At 46.4% G+C, this 19,214-nt stretch overlaps 2 protein-coding genes across 2 annotated transcripts in view; one reads left to right on the top strand and one right to left on the bottom strand.

Annotated features, from left to right (window-relative positions):
* The window catches only part of SPEG (striated muscle enriched protein kinase), a 382,864-nt gene that overhangs the window by 331,375 nt on the left and 32,275 nt on the right, over positions 1–19,214 (top strand). The window contains exons 31-32 of the mRNA XM_040358128.1: positions 639–779; positions 17,886–18,002. Coding sequence (XP_040214062.1) covers positions 639–779; positions 17,886–18,002 — 258 coding nt within the window. The remainder of the gene's footprint in view (positions 1–638; positions 780–17,885; positions 18,003–19,214) is intronic.
* On the bottom strand, positions 3,614–13,434 carry LOC120944186 (tubulin alpha-1D chain-like). Its single transcript, XM_040358129.1, has 4 exons — positions 13,329–13,434; positions 9,184–9,406; positions 8,918–9,066; positions 3,614–4,661 (listed from the first exon to the last, which is right to left on the bottom strand). Exons 1-4 carry the CDS (start codon positions 13,329–13,331, stop codon positions 3,678–3,680), a joined length of 1,359 nt encoding a protein of 452 aa, XP_040214063.1. The 5' UTR covers positions 13,332–13,434; the 3' UTR covers positions 3,614–3,677.

Here is a 19,214-nt window from a genome sequence, read left to right as displayed (position 1 = left end):
TTAAGGGTAAACCTGCGTCAATAATTTTTTTTAAATGACGTAGGGGTCCCCCCAAAAATTCATACCAAACCCTTATCCAAGCACGCAACCTGGCAGGCTGCAGGAAAAGAAGGGGGGGACGAGAGAGCGCCCCCCTCCTGAACCGTACCAGGCCACATGCCCTCAACATGGGGAGGATGCTTTGGGTTCTGGACCCCAAAGCACCTTGTCCCCATGTTGATGGGAACAAGGGCCTCATCCCCACAACCCTTGCCCAGTGGTTGTGGGGGTCTGTGGGCGGAGGGCTTATCAGAATCTGGAAGCCCCCTTTAACAAGGGGACCCCCAGATTCCACCCCCCCCCCTATGTGAATTGGTAACGGGTACATTGTACCCCTACCAATTCACATAAAGTGTAAAAAAAAAGTAAAAAAAAAAACAGACAGCTTGGGACAAGTCCTTTATTAAAAAAGAAAAAAGTCCAGCGATGTAAATCCATCTCAAAACGACGACCAAAAAAAAAAAAGAAAGCCGCAACAGATGCGACGCCATAGGAGACTCCCGCCGAACTCGAACATCGGGCTCTTACCTACCCACAAATAATATTTATTTTTTACAATTTGCTTAACTTCTAACCATCATGGAATTTTGTTCTTTTAGATGACAGGCGATCCAGATGGGACCGCTGGAGTCTTTCACGCAGTAAGAAGGACAAGATGATTTCCCAACCAAGCATCCCTGTCAGCTTGGTCCAAGAAGATGGCAGCATAGTGGGCAAACAGTACATCCGCAACGAGTCAGGTAGGAGATGCTTTGTGCTACATGATATATAGCGCATATTGGGAATGTTGTAAGGCTAACAACCAATCAAATCTAGGACCTAGATGTGACGTGCGTGTTATGTAAAACAAATATAAATGCTTCCATACACTTTTGTGCACACTTGATAAAGACAAAGAGCTAATACTTTGTCTGAGCCTACCTCTAAAGGAGACCTTTATCAAAATAGTCAGGGACAGCTTGGCAACCAGCAGCTGTTAAGACAATGAACACTGAGGCCCAGATTCTCAAAGGAGATACGACGGCGTATCTCTGAGTCTGGGCGGTCGTATCTATGCGCCTGATTCTTAGAATCAGTTACGAATAGATTTCTATTAGATCCGACCGGCGTAAGTCTGTTACGCCGTCGGATCTTAACTGCATATTTACGCTGGCCGCTAGGGGCGTGTACGCTGATTTACGCCTAGAAATATGTAAATCAGCTAGATACGCAAATTCACAAACGTATGCCCGGCCGACGCAGTACAGATACGCTGTTTACGTTAGGCTTTTCCCGGCGTAAAGTTACCCCTGCTATATGGTGGCGTACATGCGGCGTACCAATGTAAAGTATGGACGTCGTTCCCGCGTCAAATTTTGAATATTTTACATCGTTTGCGTAAGTCGTTCGTGAATGGTGCTGAACGTCATTTACGTTCACGTCAAAACCAATACGTCCTTGCGGCGTACTTTGGAGCAATGCACACTGGGATATTCCACGGACGGCGCATGCGCCGTTCGTGAAAGAAGTCAATCACGTCGGGTCACTAGTTTTTTACATAAAACACGCCACCCTGTTCCAAATTTGAATTAGGCGGGCTTACGCCGGACTATTTACGCTACGCCGCCGCAACTTACGGAGCAAGTGCTTTGAGAATACAGCACTTGCCCGTCTAAGTTGCGGAGGCGTAGCGTAAATAGGATACGCTATGCCGGAACAAAGATACGCCGATCTACGAGAATCTGGCCCTTAAGTGATTAGTATGTAGGGCCAGATTCTCGTAGATCGGCAAAGTGCAAAGTGTCGTACATGTGACTTCAGATGAGTGGTCCCAGTAAATGCCCATGCGTCTCACTCCTCATGTGACATAAAAGTGCAGGGATCCACCACCAAGGAAAGTGTAAATGCCCTTACCAGAGATTATAGGCTCAACAACCTAGTAGGCAGAGAGTCAAACAAGCCAGTGTGATAATAAATCACTTGGGAAATCTTACATCCACCAAGGCATAGGGCAGGTCACGCACTCCCATTGAAACTCAATGGCCCAGATTCAAGAAGCTATTTTGCTCCCGCGTAGCGAATGCCCCTGATTCAGGAACATCGCTACGCGGACTGCAGCCTAGGATATGACAGACATAAGCCTCCTTATGCCTTCATATCTCACGCTGCATTCTTGCGTTGTCCGCTAGGGGGCGCGGCCATTGTGATCGGCGTATAGTATGCAAATTGCATACTACCACCGATTCACGAAAGTTGCGCGGGCCCTGCGCACGCAAGGTACGGAGTTTCCGTACGGCGACTTTAGCGCAAGGTTGCTCCTGCTAATAGCAGGGGCAGCCAATGCTAAAGTATAGCCGCCCTTCCCGCTCGTGAAATTTAAATTTCACGTCGTTTACGTAAGTGATTCGTGAATGGCGCTGGACGCCATTCACGTTTACTTAGAAGCAAATGACGTCCTTGCGACGTCATGTGCCGCAATGTACGTCGGGAAAGTTTCCCGACGGAGCATGCGCTGTTCGCTCGGCGCGGGAGCGCGCCTAATTTAAATGATTCCCGCCCCCGGCGGGATCATTTACATTAGGCGCCCTTACGCCGGGCTAATTAGCATAGCGCCCGCGCAATTTACGGAGCTACTGCTCCGTGAATCGCGGGCAAATCGAAATATTTGCGTGGGCGCAGAGCAAAAATCGTTGCCCTTTGCCCACGCAAATATTGCGCGGATCTACCTGAATCTGGGCCAATGTGGAGAAGTTCAGTGTATGCACTTCATTCTCCCATTACATGGATCCATGTAAAAATACATTAAAGCGGATCTTTACCCAAAAATGGAACTTCCGTTTTTTGTGCCGGGGGGGGGGGGGGGGAGCAGATACCTGTGTAATCCAGGTATTTGCTCCCACTTCCGGGCATTGATCACCATGATCTACGCCACGTCTGGCACCTACTCCGTACCCCCTGCTGTCTTCTGGGAGACATACAGGTCCCAGAAGACAGCAGGAACCAGTGGGATCGCGCAGGGTGACTCGCGCATGCGCAGTAGGGAACCAGGAAGTGAAGTCGCAAGCTTATTCTTTTTTACAGCACTGTTTTTCTACATTTGTGTTAAGTGGTTTTAACCCTTTTTTTAATAAACTGTACAATACGCATTTACACTGTGTGTGGGGCTTTAAAGCCCCACACACAGTGTAAATGCGTATTGTACAGTTTATTAAAAAAGGGTTAAAACCACTTAACACAAATGTAGAAAAACAGTGCTGTAAATAAGAATAAGCTCACAGAAGAGGATCCTCAAACGCAATGACCTGGATGGTGGCTCACACCAACGCGTTTCGTCAAAACTAACATCATCTGGAGTAAAGGACCCCTCCGATCCTCCTCTTCTTCCACAGTCCGCAAACCATTTCCTCATAGAACAGAGCCTTGTGGACGAACTGCACACGCTCAGTTTGGTGTGTATTGCTAGAGAGGTTTTTTCTATAGCTTATACTCGAGATATACACATTCAGATGGCGCACCTACAAATCTATCTATGAAATATACAAGGACAAATAATGTGAAGTTCCACACATATACATATTTCAGAAAATAAAAGTGATGACAGACTAAAAATATTTATTTAATGCAAAATGTATATTCCAGTATCAGAGGTTACAGTTTTTTCAATACTCTTCCCCCTCCTCTCCTTCACCCTCTCCTTCGACGCTGTCAGTGGCAACCTCTTCATAATCCTTCTCCAGGGCGGCCATGTCCTCCCGAGCCTCAGAGAACTCTCCTTCCTCCATACCCTCACCCACATACCAGTGCACAAAGGCACGCTTGGCATACATCAGATCAAACTTGTGGTCCAGGCGAGCCCAGGCCTCAGCAATGGCTGTGGTGTTGCTCAACATGCACACGGCACGCTGCACCTTAGCCAGATCTCCACCAGGAACCACAGTTGGTGGCTGGTAGTTGATACCAACCTTGAATCCTGTTGGGCACCAGTCCACAAACTGGATGGTGCGTTTGGTCTTGATGGTGGCAATAGCAGCATTGACATCTTTGGGCACCACATCACCACGGTACAGCAGGCAACAAGCCATGTATTTACCGTGTCTGGGGTCACATTTCACCATCTGGTTGGCTGGCTCAAAGCAAGCGTTGGTGATCTCAGACACAGAGAGCTGCTCATGGTAAGCTTTCTCTGCAGAGATTACAGGGGCATAGGTGGCCAGGGGGAAGTGAATACGGGGGTAGGGCACCAGGTTGGTCTGGAACTCTGTCAAGTCCACATTCAGAGCTCCATCAAATCTGAGGGAGGCAGTGATTGAGGAGACAATCTGACCAATCAGACGGTTTAGGTTGGTATAGGTTGGACGTTCAATGTCCAGGTTTCTGCGACAGATGTCATAAATGGCTTCGTTGTCCACCATGAAAGCACAGTCTGAGTGCTCCAGGGTAGTGTGGGTGGTGAGGATGGCATTATAGGGCTCAACCACAGCTGTGGAGATCTGAGGAGCTGGGTAGATGGAGAATTCGAGCTTGGACTTTTTGCCATAATCAACAGACAGACGTTCCATCAATAGGGAGGTGAAACCAGAGCCGGTGCCACCACCGAAACTGTGGAAGATGAGGAATCCCTGGAGACCGGTGCACTGGTCAGCCTGAAAAAGAAGACACAAGGAGATGTTAGATAACTACTATGCAGGTGCAATAACATTATTAGAAACCATATCAAGTCAGCAGCAGGCATAAGTCATTGGTTGTTAAGGAGCTGGCATGCACCAGGGTCCTAACAACGATGAGTCATCCTTGCTGGCAGCTGGGGATTACCAGTTGACAGCAGAATGTACATAAAAGAGTTGACATAAAAAATAGATTAAAAAAACGGCTTGCTGGTCCCTTCTTCAAAATTCATACCAGGGCCAAAGAGCCTGGTATGGATTGAAGGGGAACCCCAAGTCCAAAAAAATGGCGTTGGGGTCCCCCCAAAATCTATACCAAACCTTTATCTGTGCATGCAGCCCAGCAGGCTAGGACAAGAGGGAACGAATGAGTGCCATACCAAGCCACATTCTCTCAACATGGGGGGACACTTTTCCATGGGGGGAACCCCTTTCTGGCAAACACCTTGTCCGCATGTTGATGAGGACAGGGGCCTCTTCCCCACATCCCTGGCGCAGTGGTTGTGGGGGCGCAGGGGGTGACTCTTTGGAATCTGGATGCCCCTTTTAACAGTATATAGAACCCTTACTCATTCACCAAAAATAATCAAAAGTAAATAAAAACACAGGACTGTTTTTCACAAGTCCTTATTAAAAAAATAATGCCCAAGATGCAAATTCATCGTTAATCATGATGAACGGCAGCCCCCCCTCCCCCACCCGCTCGATACACAATAACTTGCCGAATGACATTGGCCAATGGCCAGCATGTGATGTTAAAAGGTAGGTGCCCCCCATGTGAGATATGGTTCGCTAGTCCCCCCTCTTTCCTGATTGCCCCTACTGCCCAGGCCCACATGCCCCTTCCCTGCAGTGCTTCCGGCTTCCCTCCTCTGCTCTCCTGCTGGCTACTGCGGGGGATGTTTCAGGATGGAGAGCGGGGGAATGGGCTAGTAAATATATAATTTATCAAAACAACATCCTTTTTCTAAATGAACACAGTGAGTGATCGTTAGCTCCTATGTTCATTCATAACTAAAGCATAGTAAACTGTGTTTATAATATTGTAAAAAAGTATAAAAATAATAAAATAATAAAAAGAAAAAAAACTACTGACACAGTCCATGTTTTAATACATTTTAAAATGTTAATTTACATTTATTTATAACAGTGTTTGTGTGAATGTGTGTATATATATATATATATATATATATATATATATATATATATATATATATATATATGGATAGATAGATATATCTATATACGCTGTCTATATAAAGTAGTGAGTGTACAGCTTGTATAACAGTGTCAATTTGCTGTTCCCTCAAAATAACTCAACACACAGCCATTAACTGCTGGCAACAAAAGTCAGTACGCCCCTAAGGGCCCAATTAGCAATTTTCCCTCCTCGGTGCCATGTGGCTCGTTAGTGTTACAAGGTCTCAGGTGTGAATGGGGAGCAGGTGTGTTAAATTAGGTGTTATCGCTCTTATGCCGCGTACACACGATCCACGATCGGACATTCTGACAACAAAACTGTGGATATATTTGAAAATAAAGGTTTGTTGCTCTACATAAAGATGGCCTAAGCTATAGGAAGACTGCCAAGACCCTGAAACTGAGCTGCAGCATGGTGGCCAAGACCGTACAGCCGTTTAACAGGACAAGTTCCACTCAGAACAGGCCTCACCATGGTCGACCAAAGAAGTTGAGTGCACATGCTCAGCGTCATATGCAGAGGTTGTCTTTGGGAAATGGATGTATGAGTGCTGCCAGCATTGCTGCAGAGGTTGAAGGGGTGGGGGGGGTTAGCCTGTCAGTGCTCAGACCATACGCTGCACACTGCATCAAATTGGTCTGCATGGCTGTCGTCTCAGAAGGAAGCCTCTTCTAAAGATGAAGCAGAAGAAAGCCCACAAGCTCATCAGACCACTGGAACCATGTCCTGTGGTCTGATGAGACCAAGATAAACTTTGGTTCAGATGGTGTGAAGTGTGTGTGGCGGAAACCAGGTGAGGAGTACAAAGACAAGTGTGTCTTGCCTACAGTCAAGCATGGTGGTGGGAGTGTCATGGTCTGGGGCTGCATGAGTGCTGCCGGCACTGGGGAGCTACAGTTCATTGAGGGAACCATGAATGCCAACATGTACTGTGACATACTGAAGCAGATCATGATCCCCTCCCTTTGGAGACTGGGCTGCAGGGCAGTATTCCAACATAACAACCTCAAACACACCTCAGAGACAACCACTGCCTTGCTAAAGAAGCTGAGCGTAAAGGTGATGGACTGGCCAAGCATGTCTCCAGACCTAAACCCTATTGAGCATTTGTGGGGCATCCTGAGTGAGTGAGTGAGTGAGTGAAAAACTTATATAGCGCAACACATGCAAACTGAATCGCCTCTGGGCGCTGTGTCCATTCCCTGGGTAAAAACTCTTTGACCTCAGAAGAGATGGGTTTTAATCTTTCTCCTGAAGGCCAAGTGGTCCAACTCCAATCGGATGGTGGTTGGTAGCGCGTTCCACAGGTGAGGTCCCCTTTGGACTTGTATCTGGCTTTGGGTATCTGGAGTAGATTTTGATTGGTGGATCGCAGAATGCGATTGGGGTTGTGAGCTTTTATTTTTTCGCATAGATATTGGGGGGCATTACCTTGAATACACTTATGCATTAGGCAGAGTGCCTTGAAAGTGATTCTGTCTTTTACTGGCAACCAATGAAGGGATCTCAGTGAAGGTGAGATTGATTCCCATGGATTCCCATGGTTATTTGCCAGTCACTAATCGAGCGGCCGTATTTTGAACGACTTGCAGACGAGTGATTTGGTATTTTGGGAGTCCGAGATAGAGGGCATTTGCATAGTCCAGTCTGGAATTGATGATTGTTCCCACCCTGACTGCAATGTCCTCTTTCGGGATAAAGGGGTTGAGTCTGCGTAGTAGGCGCAGCAGATGGTGGGATCCGCTGACTACTGACCCTATTTGTGCATCCATTGTCATGTAGGTGTTTAAAGTGACTCCAAGACTTTTGACTTTGGTGCTAGGGGTGATCGTTTTACCAGAATGGGCGGGGGTGTCCATGTTGTCGCGGGGTGATGTCATCCAGTTATCTATTAGGCCCCGTAAACACGACCAAACATGTCTGCTGAAACTGGTCCGCGAACCAGTTTCAGCAGACATGTTCGGTCGTGTGTATGGCCGACCGGACAATTGTCCAGTGGATCGGACAGTTTCCAGCGGACAAATGTTTCTTAGCATGCTAAGAAACATGTCTGCTGGAAGCCTGTCCGTCGGACATGTTCGGTCGTCTGTACAGACTCACCGGACATGTCCGATCGGCCGAAAGCCCTTGCATGCGTCGAAGTGATTCGACGCATGCGTGGAAGCATTGACCTTCCAGGGCCGCGCACGTCGCCGCGTCATCGTCACGGCGACGGCGCGGCCACGTCAACGCGTATCGTGTCCACGCGGATTTCTGTCTGATGGTGTGTACGACCATCAGACAGAAATCCGGCAGCGGACGCAGCGGACATGTCTGCTGAAAACGGTCCGGCGGACCGTTTTCGGCGGACAGATCCGCTGGTGTGTACAAAGCCTTAGAGTAAGGCATTTCTCTAGTCCAAGAGAATGATCATTTTTGTTGCAGATGCGGAAATACAGTTGTGTGTCATCTGCATAGGAGTGGTAAAGTAACTTCTGGTTACTGATGATTTCAAAGAGAGGGCGAAGATAGATATTGAACACCTCAAACGGAAGGTGGAGGAGCGCAAGGTCTCTAACATTCATCAGCTCCCTCATCATGGAGGAGGGGAAGAGGACTCCAGTGAAGCTCTGGTGAACTCCATGCCCAAGAGGGTTAAGGCAGTGCTGGAAAATAATTGTGGCCACACAAAAAATTGACACTTTGGACCCAATTTGGACTTTTTCACTTAGGAGTGTACTCACTTTTGTTGCCAGCGGTTTAGACATTAATGGCTGTGTGTGAGGGGTGTACTCATTTTTGTGAGATACTATAAGTACACAAGCATGTGTGTTTGAGCCTTGGGGTGCACACTCTAATGCAATAGGTTGTGCACACCTATGACCTCAGTAGAGCTGGAGACGAGACGAATATCAGGAGGAAATTGCCTCAAGAATCCCCAAGGAAAAAAAGAATGAGTGATTTTCGAGTGATTTTAATTCGGGGGGATCTATTTCAAACATAAAAAATACACAGTGTTTGGAACTGGAAGGTTGTTTTGCCTCATTCTACTCACCAGTTTGCGGACTCTGTCCAGCACCAGGTCGATGATCTCTTTGCCGATGGTGTAGTGACCTCGGGCATAGTTGTTGGCGGCGTCTTCCTTACCGGTGATGAGTTGCTCAGGGTGGAAAAGTTGCCGGTAGGTTCCTGTCCTCACCTCATCTGTAGAGATATAACAATGATGGTTAATATCTAAACTGGAGACACTTTGGTGACACTTACTACATTTTGACGTACTCTTCTGCACCCAGTCCTAGACCCCAAAGCCAATCTACTCACCAATCACAGAGGGCTCCAGGTCCACAAAGACAGCACGGGGGACGTGTTTTCCAGCCCCGGTCTCACTGAAGAAGGTGTTGAAGGAATCGTCTCCCCCTCCGATGGTTTTGTCACTGGGCATCTGTCCGTCCGGCTGGATTCCATGTTCCAGGCAGTACAGCTCCCAGCAGGCATTGCCCATCTGGACGCCAGCTTGGCCAACGTGGACTGAGATGCATTCCCTCTGTGTGGGGCAAACAGTAAAGGTCTTGTTAGATAGCAGAGACATGCAACAGAAATTGTATAAAATACAAAAAAAAATATGGATGTTGGTCAAACATATTTATTCCAAACTGTACTAGAAAATAGTAGTTGCAAGATTGTGGAATTTATATATAACATAATAAAGTAACACAAATGTTAAAGTGAACAAAGAAGAGCAGTTCCCTAATTAGATCAGGTATATTTCCCGAGACTCGGCGTACACATAAATGTTACAATGAATTACATTTGCTTATGGTGTGTTTTTTTTATAATCTAAATTCTCCAAGTACAGACAAGTGTCAAGAGTTTCTGACTCCATTCAAAGTATTGATTTACAATCCCTCAACAGCCACTCCAGTAAATTCATAAAATAATAATGGGTGGATTTTTTAAATGGGTATCCATGCTCCAGTGTATTATCCTCGAGTCACGCACCGTTCACTTTATTTTCATTTATTTATTTTATTCAAGTCTATTTTTGTTACTATATGGTTACTATACAATGTCTTATTTTAAGTTATTATTTTTGTCTCTTTTGTAACCCCTACATGGGCTAATTGCGTCTGCCACCGTACTACTCTACAAGACTCAAAATAGCTAAAAAAAAAAAAAAGTATTGATTTACAAAGCGTAATTGAATCCTGACATTGTTGTCACACACAGTACAGACACAGTACGGACACAGTACAGACACAGTACGGACACAGTACGGACACAGTACGGACACAGTACAGACACAGTACAGACACAGTACAGACACAGTACGGACATAGTACAGACACAGTACAGACACAGTACAGACACAGTACAGACACAGTACGGACACAGTACAGACACAGTACGGACACAATACAGACACAGTACGGACACAATACAGACACAGTACGGACACAGTACAGACATAGTACAGACACAGTACAGACACAGTACAGACACAGTACGGACATAGTACAGACACAGTACGGACACAATACAGACACAGTACGGACACAATACAGACACAGTACGGACACAATACAGACACAGTACGGACACAGTACAGACACAGTACAGACACAGTACAGACACAGTACGGACACAGTACAGACACAGTACGGACACAGTACAGACACAATACAGACACAGTATGGACTGGACACAGTACGAACACAATACAGACACAGTACAGACACAGTATGGACACAATACAGACACAGTAGGGACACAATACAAACACAGTACGGACACATTACAGACACAATAGGCAGAGTGTAGACTGCTGGACTGCAAAGCTATTTGCATACTGAGTTCTGCGTGGATACTGAATGTGTTATTTAGGCTCACCCAACTATATCTAAAGGAGATTATACTGCAGATACAGAAACAAATTGCAGAGTGCTGTCACACATATAGGGATGTATAGGATGGCAGAGTGCAGTCACACATAGAGGGATGTATAGGATGGCAGAGTGCAGTCACACATAGAGGGATGTATAGGATGGCAGAGTGCAGTCACACATAGAGGGATGTATAGGATGGCAGAGTGCGGTCACACATAGAGGGATGTATAGGATGGCAGAGTGCAGTCACACATAGAGGAATGTATAGGATGGCAGAGTGCAGTCACACATAGAGGGATGTATAGGATGGCAGAGTGCAGTCACACATAGAGGGATGTATAGGATGGCAGAGTGCGGTCACACATAGAGGGATGTATAGGATGGCAGAGTGTGGTCACACATAGAAGGATGTATAGGATGGCAGAGTGCAGTCACACATAGAAGGATGTATAGGATGGCAGAGTGCAGTCACACATAGAGAGATGTATAGGATGGCAGAGTGCAGTCACACATAGAGGGATGTATAGGATGGCAGAGTGCAGTCACACATAGAGGGATGTATAGGATGGCAGAGTGCAGTCACACATAGAGGGATGTATAGGATGGCAGAGGGCAGTCACACATAGAGGGATGTATAGGATGGCAGAGTGCAGTCACACATAGAGGGATGTATAGGATGGCAGAGTGCGGTCACACATAGAGGGATGTATAGGATGGCAGAGTGCTGTCACACATAGAGGGATGTATAGGATGGCAGAGTGCTGTCACACATAGAGGGATGTATAGGATGGCAGAGTGCAGTCACACATAGAGGGTGTATAGGATGGCAGAGTGCAGTCACACATAGAGGGATGTATAGGATGGCAGAGTGCAGTCACACATAGAAGGATGTATAGGATGGCAGAGTGCAGTCACACATAGAGGGTGTATAGGATGGCAGAGTGCAGTCACACATAGAGGGATGTATAGGATGGCAGAGTGCTGTCACACATAGAGGGATGTATAGGATTGCAGAGTGCAGTCACACATAGAGGGATGTATAGGATGGAAGAGAGTGCAGTCACACATAGAGGGATGTATAGGATGGCAGAGGGCAGTCACACATAGGGGGATGTATAGGATGGCAGAGTGCAGTCACACATAGAGGGATGTATAGGATGGCAGAGTGCAGTCACACATAGAAGGATGTATAGGATGGCAGAGTGCAGTCACACATAGAGGGATGTATAGGATGGCAGAGTGCAGTCACACATAGAGGGATGTATAGGATGGCAGAGTGCAGTCACACATAGAGGGATGTATAGGATGCAGAGTGTGGTCACACATAGAAGGATGTATAGCATGGCAGAGTGCAGTCACACATAGAGGGATGTATAGGATGGCAGAGTGCAGTCACACATAGAGGGATGTATAGGATGGCAGAGTGCGGTCACACATAGAGGGATGTATAGGATGCAGAGTGCAGTCACACATAGAGGGATGTATAGGATGGCAGAGTGCAGTCACACATAGAAGGATGTATAGGATAGCAGAGTGCAGTCACACATAGAAGGATGTATAGGATGTAGAGTGCAGTCACACATAGAGGGATGTATAGGATGGCAGAGTGCAGTCACACATAGAGGGATGTATAGGATGGCAGAGTGCAGTCACACATAGAGGAATGTATAGGATGGCAGAGTGCAGTCACACATAGAGGGATGTATAGGATAGCAGAGTGCAGTCACACATAGAGGGATGTATAGGATGGCAGAGTGCAGTCACACATAGAGGGATGTATAGGATGGCAGAGTGCAGTCACACATAGAGGGATGTATAGGATAGCAGAGTGCAGTCACACATAGAGGGATGTATAGGATGGCAGAGTGCAGTCACACATAGAGGGATGTATAGGATGGCAGAGTGCAGTCACACATAGAGGGATGTATAGGATGCAGAGTGCGGTCACACATAGAGGGATGTATAGGATGGCAGAGTGCAGTCACACATAGAGGGATGTATAGGATGCAGAGTGCAGTCACACATAGAGGAATGTATAGGATGGCAGAGTGCGGTCACACATAGAGAGATGTATAGGATGGCAGAGTGCAGTCACACATAGAGGGATGTATAGGATGCAGAGTGCAGTCACACATAGAGGAATGTATAGGATGGCAGAGTGCGGTCACACATAGAGGGGTGTATAGGATGGCAGAGTGCAGTCACACATAGAGGGATGTATAGGATGGCAGAGTGCAGTCACACATAGAGGGATGTATAGGATGGCAGAGTGCAGTCACACATAGAGGGATGTATAGGATGGCAGAGTGCGGTCACACATAGAGGGATGTATAGGATGGCAGAGTGCAGTCACACATAGAGGGATGTATAGGATAGCAGAGTGCAGTCACACATAGAGGAATGTATAGGATAGCAGAGTGCAGTCACACATAGAGGAATGTATAGGATAGCAGAGTGCAGTCACACATAGAGGGATGTATAGGATGGCAGAGTGCGGTCACACATAGAGGGATGTATAGGATAGCAGAGTGCGGTCACACATAGAGGAATGTATAGGATGGCAGAGTGCAGTCGCTCGCTCACCATGATGATGAATAAAATTGGTCTCTCCGGGTTCCGATGGGTTAGGTGTTCGGTGTGGAGCGGTCACTGTCCCTCTCTCTTCTCTCCTTCATATATATATAGCAGTTAGTGACATCAGCGTCCTTAGTAACGAGGGGGGATCGTGGAGGGAGGTGGAGGGGGGGGGACAGGTGACACCGTTATGTGTTGTGGATAGAACACAATCCTGCCTGGGAGTGGCTGCACTCAGCACAACACAACTGTTACCAGGTACAGAGAGACCCCCCGGGACAGAGAGCTCATCACGCTGGTGCCATGGAGGGAGATCGGGGAGAGATGTCTGGGAAAGTTCAGGAAAGGAGGGAGATCTACAGGCAGAGAGGGAGGAAAGGAACGATTATAATAACAGATTTTTGCAGGTCTATGTGTGATAAGTTATGTAAAACCTCATTAAATAAATATGATATTTAAAACCTTAACTCGGTGTAGTCTACACGTTGACATTGTAACTTCTTTTAGTTTATTGATTTTGTGGAAAAAATGTTTCAAAGTTATAACACAGGTGACTGTATTCACAACCAAAGGTGAATTATTATGTCCTCTTGTAAAATACACATAAATCTGCCCATGAGTGGGGAAAATAATAATTTGATCCCTGGCATATTTTGTAAGTTTTGCCACTTACAAAGAAATGAAGGGTCTATAATTTTTATCATAGGTGTATTTTAAATGATAGAGGCAGATCAGAAACCAAAAATCCAAAAAAAAACACATGATACAAATGATATAAATTAGGTTGCAGTTCAGTGAGTAATTTAGTTTTTGATCCCCTAACAAAACATGACTTGGTACTTGGTGGAGAACCCCTTGTTGGGAAGCACAGAGGTCAGACGTTTCTTGTAGTTGGTGATCAGATTTGCACATCTCAGGAGGGATTTTTGTCCACTCTTCTTTACAGATCTTCTCTGACCACTTAAGGACCGGACCAATATGCTGCTAAATGACCCAAGGGGTTTTTACAATTCGGCACTGCGTTGCTTTAACAGACAATTGCGCGGTCGTGCGACGTGGCTCCCAAACAAAATTGGTGTACTTTTTTCCCCACAAATAGAGATTTCTTTTGGTGGTATTTGATCACCTCTGCGGTTTTTATTTTTTGCGCTATAAACAAAAATAGAGCGACAATTTTGAAAAAAATGCAATATTTTTTACTTTTTGCTGTAATAAATATCCCCCAAAAATATATATAAAAAACATTTTTTCCCTCAGTTTAGGCTGATACGTATTCTTCTACCTATTTTTGGTAAAAAAAATCGCAATAAGCGTTTATCGATTGGTTTGCGCAAAATTTATAGCATTTACAAAATAGGGGATAGTTTTATTATTTTTTTACTACTAATGGCGGCGATCAGAGATTTTTTTCATGACTGCGACATTATGGCGGACACTTCGGACAATTTTGACACATTTTTGGGACCATTGTCATTTTCACAGCAAAAAATGCATTTAAATTGCATTGTTTATTGTGAAAATGACAGTTGCAGTTTGGGAGTTAACCACAGGGGGCGCTGTAGGAGTTAGGCTTCACCTAGTGTGTGTTTACAACTGTAGGGGGGTGTGGCTGTAGGTCTGACGTCATCGATCGTGTCTCCCTATAAAAGGGATCACTCGATCGATGCAGCCGCCACAGTGAAGCACGGGGAAGCCGTGTTTACATATGGCTCTCCCCGTTCTTCCGCTCCGGGGAGCGATCGCGAGGGGGCGGCTAGAAACTAATAGCCGCGCCCTCGTCCCGGATCGCTCCCCGCGGGTTTCGGACCGCCGCATGTAGCAGGGGGGGGGGGGGTCCCGACCCCCGACCCACGTCTAGGCAGGGACGTACAGGTACGCCAATGTGCCTGTACGTGCCATTCTGCCGACGTACATATACATGCGGCGGTCCGGAAGTGGTTAAATCATTAAGGTTTCTTGGCTTTCTCTTTGCAAATCAAAGTTTTCTCCCTCCATACATTTTAGATAGGATTAAGGTCTGGAGACTGACTAGGCCACTTCATGACCTTAATGTGGGTCTTCTTGAGCCACTTGTTTGTTGGCTTGGCGGCAGGTTTGGGGTCATTGTCATGCTGGAAGACCCATCCATGACCCATCTACAGGGTTCTGGCTGAGAGAAGTCCATTGGCCCCTCAATGAGGCAAAGTTGGCCTGTACCTTTAGTAAAGAAACTGACCCAAAGCGTAATGTTTCCACCTCTGTGCTTCACTGTAGGGATGGTATTCTTAGGTTCATAGTCAGCATTTTTCTTCCTCAAAACACGGTGAGTACAGTTAATGCCAAAGGGCTAAATTTTGGTCTCATTTGATCACAGCACTTTCTCCCAATCCTTCTCTGAATCATTTAGATGTTGATTGGCACGACTGTACATGTGCCTTCGGCGCATAGTTTTGCCGGCATAGCGTATCGAATATACACTACGCCGACGTAGCGCAGAGCGGCGAGCACAGTATTCACAAAGCACTTGCTCCCAAATGTACGCTGGGTTCCCTCGGGGTAACTCGTCGTAAGTGGCAGTGGGCATGAGCCATGCTAATGAGGCGTGACCGCATGTAAATGATGGGCCGAGCGCCATCAAGATACGAATAACGAACGGCGCATGCGCCGGCTCATGGACGTATCCCAGTGCACATGCTCAGAATCACGTCGGAACGAACGCCTAAGATACGTCGAATCACTGCCTACGACGTGAACGTAACCTACGCCCAGCCCTATTCACGTACTACGTAAACGTCGTAAAAAACTACGGCTGTGTTCCCTGGTGCAGCAATTTGCATTGATGCCACTGACTTACACCTGCTTTATGAGGCATAACATTACGCCGGATGTACGACTTACGTAAATCGCGTATATTAATGCGCCGGGCGCAAGTACGTTCGTGAATCGGCGTATCTCACTCATTTGCATATTCGAATCGTAAATCAATGGGAGCGCCCCTTGCGGCCAGCGTAAATATGCGCCCACGATACGACGGCGTAGGAAACTTATGTCGGTCGTAGGAAGCCTATTTTCAGGCGGATCTAGTTCTGTGGGCACGGTGCACAGATACGAAGGCACACATTTACACTTACGCGGCGTAAGTGTACGTCGGCATAAGTGCTACGTGAATCCGGGCCGTTGTGTTTAGGGGAAGAAAAATGCTTACTTTGACCCTAAGAACACCGGGCCAGATTCACATAGAATTACGTTGCTCCTGGGCAGCGTAACGTATGTGATTTACGTTACACCGCTGCAGGTTTACAGCGTAAGTGCCTGATTCTCAGAACTCTTACCTGTAAACTTGCGGCGGTGTATCGTAAATGCGCTCGGCGCAAGCCCGCCCAATTCAAATGGGGCAGGCACCATTTAAATTAGGCGCGTTCCCGCGCAGAACATACTGCGCATGCTCCGTCGGGTAAATTACCCGACGTGCATTGCGCTAAATGCCGTCGCACGGACGTCATTTGTTTTGACGTTAACGTAAATGGCGTCCAGCGCCATTCACGGACGACTCACGCAAACGACTTTGTTTTTTAAATTTCGACGCGGAAACGACGGCCATACTTAACATGGCTTAGGACAACTAGGGCTCAGCCCTAATTTTACACGGCGTAACTCGACGGAAACAACGTAAAGTTAGATCGACGGGCAGCGCGGACGTTCGGGAATCGCTGTAACTATTCATTTGCATATTCTACGCCGACCGCAATGGCCTCGCCACCTAGCGGCCGGCCTAGAATTGCATCCTTAAGATCCGGCACCTGTCGGATCTTAGGGCTAGCTATGCGTAACTGATTCTATGAATCAGTCGCATTGTTAGGACGGCCCTAACACAGATATACTGTTACAGTGACGATAGGGAATTAATTTTCACACTAAAGTTCCTCCCTCATCAGGAGGCAGGCCGTGAGACCTGTTTCCCAATTAGCCAAAGCGTCAGACAATCCTATTGGATGTCTAGCGCTTACTAGGAACAGATAGGAGACACACGGTGGAGGAAATAGCGGGAGGGGCAGACACCGGAGCCGCTGCCCGCACCCCGGGATTGGAGGAGAGGACACCACAGCCCGCCAGCCCTAGATCAGGTAGGTGCCTGACTGCCGGCCGCCCGAGGTAGGGGGGGTGTATCAGTGCTGCCCCCCCGGGGCCGCCCCGGGGGGGCTGTTAGTGCCATCCAGAGAGGGAGGGTGCTTGTTTGCCTGTTTGCCACCCCCCCCCCCAAATGAAAAACTCACCAGCTGTCACTGCTAGTCAGTACCAGTTTTCAAAAGTGTATTGGATTTGAAAGAAGAAATCACTTCTAACGTTGGGTGTCCTACATGTCTGGATGTTGCTGCATTATGTAAAACTTTTAGAATAGTTTTTATATTTTAGAATGATGGGCCTCAAAGACTGTCCGTCATTTTTAAAGTGTGCCTTGACTGAAAAAAGGTTGAGAAATTCTGCTATAGATCTATCAAAAAATGACCAGTACAAGAGTCTGGGAAATGATTGGTCTGGTGACGGGGCCCATTGGTAATTTTGTGTGTTTTTGGTGTTTTTGTGCAGATTTCCCCCCGGTTTTCCACATCAAGTTGAGGGACACGGTCATTCTAGATGGGGATTCGGTAACCCTTTCCTGTCTTCCTGCTGGCAGCCCTGCACCCCGCATCATGTGGAAGAAAGGTAACTCAGAAAATGTTACTGGGGATGTTTAATGAAGTACACCGGTGGAACACATTAAACTGTACATATGCTTGATGTCATGGTCTGTATTGTAAGCAAGCGATTTATTGCTCTGTACATCGACGACTTCCAATGAGATAATTCAGGCCGGGTTCACACCTTCCTGTGTGCATTGCTATGAATCTTTCGCATTTTTTTAATTTGCCTTTTCATGTGTGTTTATTTAAGTTTTCATGTGTTCTGCCCTATTTTGAGGGTTCTGTAGCTTGGCATTGCATGCAATTGCTGAATTTGTGATCTACACGGACCCCCAGACAGTAGTGTATTTAGGTTTTGTGCTGCCCTAGCCCTGACTAAACTCATACACCCCCTAGTTTAACCACTTCCATACCGGGCCTATGTTGGCACTTCTCTCCTACATGCATAAATCATAATTTTTTTGTTAGAAAATTACTCAGAACCCCCAAACACTATATATGTTTTTTTAGCAGACACCCTAGGGAAAAAAATGCTGGCCATTGCAACTCTTTATCTCGCACAGTATTTGCGCAATAATTTTTCAAACGCCTTTTTTTTGTGAAAAAAACGGTTTTGTGAATTAAAAATTACAAAACAGTAAAGTTAGCCCAATTTTTTTGTGAAAGATGAAGTTACGCCGAGTAAATAGATACCTAACATGTCACGCTTTAAAATTGCGCACTATCATGGAATGGTGCCAAACGTCAGTACTTAAAAATCTCCATAGGCGTCGCTTATTTTTTTTTTTACAAGTTACAAATTTAGAGTTACAGAGTAGGTCTAGTGCTAGAATTGTTGCTGGCGCTCTAACGCACGCGGCGATACCTCACATGTGTGGTTTGAACGGCGTTTACATATGTGGGCAGGACTTACGTGTGTGTTCACTTCTAAACGCGAGCTACCGGGGATAGGGGCGTTTAAAAAAACTTTTTTTTTTTTTTTTTACTCAATTTATTTTATTTTTACACTTTTTTGGCATTTTTTTTTATCACTTTTATTCCTATTACAAGGAATGTAAACATCCCTTGTAATAGGAATGATTTGTGACAGCTCCTCTTTATGGAGAGATGCAGGGTCAATAAGACCCCACATCTCTCCTTCAGGCTGGAAAGCATGAGATCGTGAAAAAAAATTCACCGATCTAATGCTTTCAGCCGCGATTGCGGCTGTGTTTACATTCCAGGACTCGGGCGT

Source organism: Rana temporaria, chromosome 6 (assembly GCF_905171775.1).
Source record: "Rana temporaria chromosome 6, aRanTem1.1, whole genome shotgun sequence".
Taxonomy (NCBI): Eukaryota; Metazoa; Chordata; class Amphibia; order Anura; family Ranidae; genus Rana; species Rana temporaria.
Note: the sequence above shows the minus strand (reverse complement) of the source record. Positions and strands in the feature narration are given on the sequence as shown.

Coding starts and splice junctions, on each gene's coding strand:
- LOC120944186 (XM_040358129.1), bottom strand. Junction 9,067..9,183: donor CCTGGAGCCCTCTGTGATTG/GTGAGTAGATTG, acceptor ATATCTCTACAG/ATGAGGTGAGGACAGGAACC. Junction 4,662..8,917: donor TGGACAGAGTCCGCAAACTG/GTGAGTAGAATG, acceptor CTTCTTTTTCAG/GCTGACCAGTGCACCGGTCT.